Below are 6,000 nucleotides of genomic sequence, written 5' to 3'. Positions count from 1 at the left end.
GACAGACAGACAGTGACACACAGAGAGAGAGAAACAGAGGAGGTGGAAGAAGAAAAAGGGAGACAGAGAGAGATTGATTCCAGTTTTTCTATCTCTTATGAACTGGCATAAACACAATTATAAACTAAACTAATTTAACAAATACTAGTCTTTTCCCAATCATCTGTATCACAAAATTTCTAGAGAGTTATGACACCAAGAGATAGGAAATTTTATCTTCCTACAGCAAATTCATCTTTACTGAATGAAAATGGTAAAGAGGAAGACACACTGTTGAATCTTTCTTTGTGTCAATACTGTAAGAAATAACCATTAAACTGTTATGCTGCTAATTAACCTGCCCATGCTAGAGACGGATGAGGATGCCCGCGACCTCTCCAGCACACTTGTTTTACCTGTAATTCTTTATTATCTTGTGATTCTCTCAGAAACATCAAGTATTTTTATATCAAAGGTCATCTTAAAATTTTTGACGTTTGTGATCTAACCAATTTTTCAACCTGCTCATTCCTTAGAGATGGTACAGATAAAGCGTGAATGAAATTAACCTTGTTGACTGATGTGAAATCATATGTCGTTACTCACTGAGGACAAATTACTACTGCACGATTTCTTCAGATGTTCAAGACTGTTAATGACTGATTCGGGTCACGGCTGATCAGAGGAAACAATGCAAGGGGCTATGAAAAATTAAGTGGTCATGGTAGTGTCTGTTAAATTATCCTCATATGAAGTCTTCCAGAAGATAACCAGCGTGGTTGTGTTAAATGCTCCCAGAATTCGGGATAGGAGAGTAACCAGATAAACTTTAATTAGAAGGCATACATTGCATAAGCTTTTACAATTTAGGATGTTCCTACGAGAAGATGTTAGGGCATTTGCGATGCTATCTTCTTGGATCTCAGTGTCTGCCTGCAGTAATCAGGTTCGTAACTTCACTGTCACCAAGCAGCAGAAATAAAAAGGATAAACAAAAACAAGGCATGATGGTAGAAGGCAAATCAGAGAATGGGATAATTTTTGGGAAAGAAGAAAAAGTCAAGCTAAGGAAAAATAATTCAAAGGCAACTAGTACAATACAGCAAAGACTACGAGGAAAGATGTCAGTTGATTTAAACGCCACAACCAAGATATCATGCCTATATTTTGTACTCTGAATAACTACTAGGAAGACAACAATATGCAATGTATTAATTACTGTAAATCTCCTACTAACTGGCTTTGAAACTCTTTTATTGCTATTTTATTTTTTTCTCTTAAAAAAAAAAAAAAGAAATAAATGCCACCATCTTGGTGTCTGCTACAAGTCTTACTTCTAAAGAACAACTTTAGAAGTACTTTTGCATGATAACTTAGGAGGAGGATTCTAATAAGGAATGTTTAACTGATTGGCATAGAATAATATATACTATTAGCATCCATAGTTTATTTATAAAGTGTCTAATGACTATAATTTATGCAAATGTATGCTATGGGAAGCGGTAAGTCATAGGAACATGGAACTTAATAAAAAACAAACAAACAAAACAAAACAGAAAGAAGAAGCGGTGCATTCCTGTTTGCTACTGACCCTCTTCAGTTGCTGCTGTAACTGTTCCCTCATGGACTCAGGACAATTGTCCAGCTGGGTCTTCTGCTCGGAGTAAAGCTCCTGAAGCCTCTCTAGCTTTTCCCTCTCAGCATCAAGCTTTACCTTCTCCTGAAGTTCAGAAATCAGAAAATAGAAGAATAGAAATTACCTTTCACACCCAGGCAGGTGCTAGTGAACATTTCCAAAGGCTAACACAAACATACACAACTTCTACATGTGCTACAAACGTAGAAAACAACCAATTAGCCATTAGGTTAAGGGGACGTTAATGGAAGTTAAGACAAGCAGGTCCAGGTTCTGCATTCTGAGGTAGTTCGCTTCACTGGGTACGACGACGAGCCGCCCTTCCTTCCTTCCATCCTTCCTGCCACCATGGTACAAAGGCGGGGGAAGCAATAGCAAGATTGAATATTGGTCCGTGGCTGAGAACAACAACATAAGATGCCAACCAAATTCATCAGTTAACCTGGAATATAGTCACGTGTTAGAGAACCAAAGGAAAAGGGCTATTTATGTACCTCGAAGTACTATCACGGTCCAATTTCCTTGAGGCTCTTGCTAACCCAGTTATGGAAATTATTCAAATTTGTTCTCAGGTCAGAGGCACTTTGATGCACTACTCATCTATCCATACCCAAGTCATTTCAAATGGTTGTAGCTATTTGGACAGCTTCGGGGTCTAAGCAATGAATAAATTTCATTCCAGAGTGACCTTCAAATTCAGAGGCTAGAAAAGCTAGTACAAACACAACACTGACAAAGGAGCCAGGGAAAAAGCAGATCAGGGAGCTCAGACACAACAGAACTGTGACACTGGGAAACAAGAACTTACAATGAATGACGTAAAGAAATCAGTTAACTGAAATATGCTGTGAAATATAGAAAAGATACCCAGGAGCCACAAAGAGAGGAGAGAGAAGACAATGTTAAACCCCTCCCAAGTCACACATGCCAATGTGACCCTGGACATTCTCCAGGATGTAAAAGGTAAAACACTATAACTGTCTTCTCAACTTACGGTCATTTTATGATGCTCTGAACATTTTAAGCAAATTTTAGCCTTAACCGCCTAAACTCATGCGTAATGCTTCTAGCATAAAGAAAATATTTTATGAAGCTCTATGATGATTTGAACTTCACTAAGTAAAGCTGCCACTTGCCTATGTTCCCTCTATTTAAATTGGTAGAAATAAAACTATTTAATCCTAAGCACATGGCAGAAAGATTGTTTTAAAGGATGAATCTCTGAAATAGTCCAATGAAGTCATCTTCCCATAATTTCTTTATCTAAATGGCCAGGGTTTCCTGTATGAACACACAGATTGTTGACAAAAACTTTTTCTTCAATCTAAAACTATAAGACATCAATACCTATGAGCTCACTTGAGTCTGCATGTTTGATTTATTTTTTGAATTTCAACAGTATTTTAGAAATGTACATACATATATGTCAAATGTATTTTTTTTCCAAATAATTAAATCCAGACAGCATAGACTTGTGAATATTACTTCATACAGTGATGTAAAATGATTGTACAACAATTTAAACCTTAAAAATCTGCAAGTGAAGTTTCTTCAGTTTTTACCAGTAAGTTTTTTCACTGTGCATATCTCTAGAAAAGGAGCTGGAGGAAGCATGTTAACAGAAAAAAAGAATTCTAGAGTGTTAATCCATAATAAGACTGAATATACTAGTACTTCTAAGATTTAGTCATTAGTTTCAGAGTTAATGTTTTTCTTTTAATAAAACAAGAAATACATAAGAAAATGTCTTATTTCTTGTGTATGCATCAACGATTGCCCAATTTACACAGAATTTTATCCTTTGAGTTCTATTTCTAGATACCTTATTACCAGCTTTCCAACAATTCCAGCTCTGAACGGAAAGTAAAAAACTAAAAAGGTTACTGAATGCAATTAAATAACATATATGCAAAGTTCTAAAATGTAAAGTTATGTGTGACAGAAAATACTGATATAATAAACAGAAGTAAACAACTAGTAAACAATACCTCATGTTTACACAGTGCCTTCCTTCTGAGACGCTCAAAACGTTTCACAATTCCATACAAAGGGGCAGCAAAAATAATTATGCAAGCAGGCGCCATTGAACCTGCAGCAGCTTCTCTGTGGTTTACCGCTAATGCTATGACCACTACCTGGGTCTCAGAGCAAACGCTGAGTGGGGCCAAAGCTAGGGCAAAGGAAGTGTGAGGGGAAGGAAGAGAGAAGTAGCAGGTGGGCCGCTTCATAAATGACAGAGGACCACAGAGGTGAGATCACTCTCGTGAGAGCCAGAAGTAGAACAGCTCTGAGCCAAAATGAAATTAATATTCCTCTCTTCTATGCATTGCCCGGGAAGGTTCGAAGGAAAACGAACCAGAGGCAAGCATTTAACTAGAGCCCAAAGCATCACCTTTTACAGTGAAGTTCAGAGGACAAAACAGATGGCATTTGAGAATTCAGGGATTCTTGCTTTTTTACATGAGGAATTTAAAAACTGAGTGTTATTCCCTTTTTCCAGATTAGAGTCTATGACAGACACAGTGACATTTCCAGATACAGAAGGAGACAGTATAACGTCTATTTTAAGAATCATAAATCTATTTTCAAGAAATGAATGAATTCAAATCTTTTTAGTAAACTTAACAGATTCTACTTCATTAAATTACAGAGAACTGGAACACTCCAGTGAGATCCACATGTACACAGGGGAATTCATAAAACCAAAACCAGAATGGGACTTCCTAGCGACAACATGCTTCTGTTAGCACTGTTCTGGCACTGACCTGTCTTCTCTCGATGGACTGTCCAAGTCCCGCTGGGGCACAAATTCATTGCTAGATTCTATCGTGCACATGTAAGGCTAATGTTCCTAAAATTCCGCATTCATAAAGGACAATGATAAATTATGCATGGGTAAATTATGGTGGAAATCAGTATATAAAACTAGACCTATGCAGTTGTCTTTCAGTATCTTGCAGGGATTGGCTGTGGGACACCGAAGGGTACCCAAATCCATGATGCTCAAGTCCCACATATAAAATGGCACAGTATTTCACGTAACCTATGCTCATCCTTTTGTATATTTTAAGCCATTTCTAGATTATAACAATTTAATCACTATGTAAAGAGTTGCTACATGGAAATACTTAGAGTAATAACGAGAGAAAAATCTATACATGGTCACTACAAATGTAACTTTTTTCAATAATTTCAATCCTTAGTTCAGTCTGTGGATACAGAACGCAAGGATACAGACGGCCAGCTGCTTTTGCCTTTCCAGTTAGTTGTTTGTTCATTTAATATTCAATAAAGATTAAAGGCTGGGGATTTAGCTCAGAGGCACAGCGCCTGCCCAGCAAGCGCAAGGTCATGAGTTCGATCCCCAGTACCGGAAAAAACAAATAAACAAACAAAAAAAAATTTAAAAAAAAAGGGGGGGCGCTGGGGATTTAGCTCAGAGGCACAGCGCCTGCCTGGCAAGCATGAGGTCATGAGTTTGATTCCCAGTACCGGGAAAAAAAAAAAAAAAAAAAGGTTAAAAGAGGACTACAGGTACAAAAGCCAACAAGGGAACTTGATCACTCTCCTTTAGCTCTTTGGTGCCCACCCTTGACATTAGAATAAACTGAGTGAGCTTTTACATACACTATTTCCCAGGACCCAATTCAATCATAAATCTAGGGACGAAAAGGACTAACAACAAGGATTTCAAAAACACTTTCAAGTTTTCTACTATGAAGCCAGGTTGAGAACCACTGACTTAGACAAGCAGGATGAGATGATTACAATTTGATTTTTGTTTCTAATGACAGCACAAGATAATAAGTCAAGACTCATCAAAAATGTTCTTAAAATACTTGATGCTAGTGCCTTTACTTTATAGTGTAAAAGGCCTCTCACAACTAGTATCCCAATTACACTTTCATACTCAAATCAAATGTCTCTAATAAATCAAACAGTGAACCGTGACAGGTTCCGATATTTAATATTCATTCAGAAAAAGATAACAGATTTCAAGTTCTGATGCAAAGTGCTTACTTTCTAATCAGATAAATGATTACATATGGTTATGTTCACCCTAAGTAGTCTGAATTGCTAATACTGTATGCTGAAAATAATGATACACAGTATATTAACTATTACTATGCTCTTGTTTTTTTATTATAAAATTTTGGATATTTTTGTAAAATTAAAAAAGTCCAAGGCTTGTCACAGGATGACTTATTTTGCTAGATTTTTTTGTTTTGTTTTGTTTTTTGTTTTTTTGGTTTTTTTTCCGGTACCAGGAATCGAACTCATGACCTCGCGCTTGCCAGGCAGACGCTATGCCGCTGAGCTAAATCCCCAGCCCTTATTTTGCTAGATTTGTGTTAGGAAACAGTGATGTAAGTTTTCTCTTAGTT

The 6,000-nt window shown here is 37.0% G+C and overlaps 1 protein-coding gene across 6 annotated transcripts in view; it reads right to left on the bottom strand.

Moving 5' to 3' along the window:
* Positions 1-6,000, bottom strand: part of Phldb2 (pleckstrin homology-like domain, family B, member 2) — a 101,656-nt gene that overhangs the window by 38,632 nt on the left and 57,024 nt on the right. For 4 of the 6 annotated variants that reach the window (XM_005386372.2, XM_013515161.1, XM_013515159.1 and 1 more), the window contains one exon: positions 1,571-1,699. The exons of the other annotated variants lie outside the window; for them this stretch is intronic. In XM_005386372.2, the coding sequence (XP_005386429.1) occupies positions 1,571-1,699 (129 nt within the window). The remainder of the gene's footprint in view (positions 1-1,570; positions 1,700-6,000) is intronic. 6 annotated transcript variants of the gene reach the window in all.

The sequence above is a fragment of the Chinchilla lanigera genome, unplaced genomic scaffold, assembly GCF_000276665.1.
Source record: "Chinchilla lanigera isolate Chin_1 unplaced genomic scaffold, ChiLan1.0 scaffold00026, whole genome shotgun sequence".
NCBI classification, from domain to species: domain Eukaryota; kingdom Metazoa; phylum Chordata; class Mammalia; order Rodentia; family Chinchillidae; genus Chinchilla; species Chinchilla lanigera.
The sequence above is the reverse complement of the archived record's forward strand: the minus strand, read 5'-3'. Positions and strand labels throughout refer to the sequence as shown.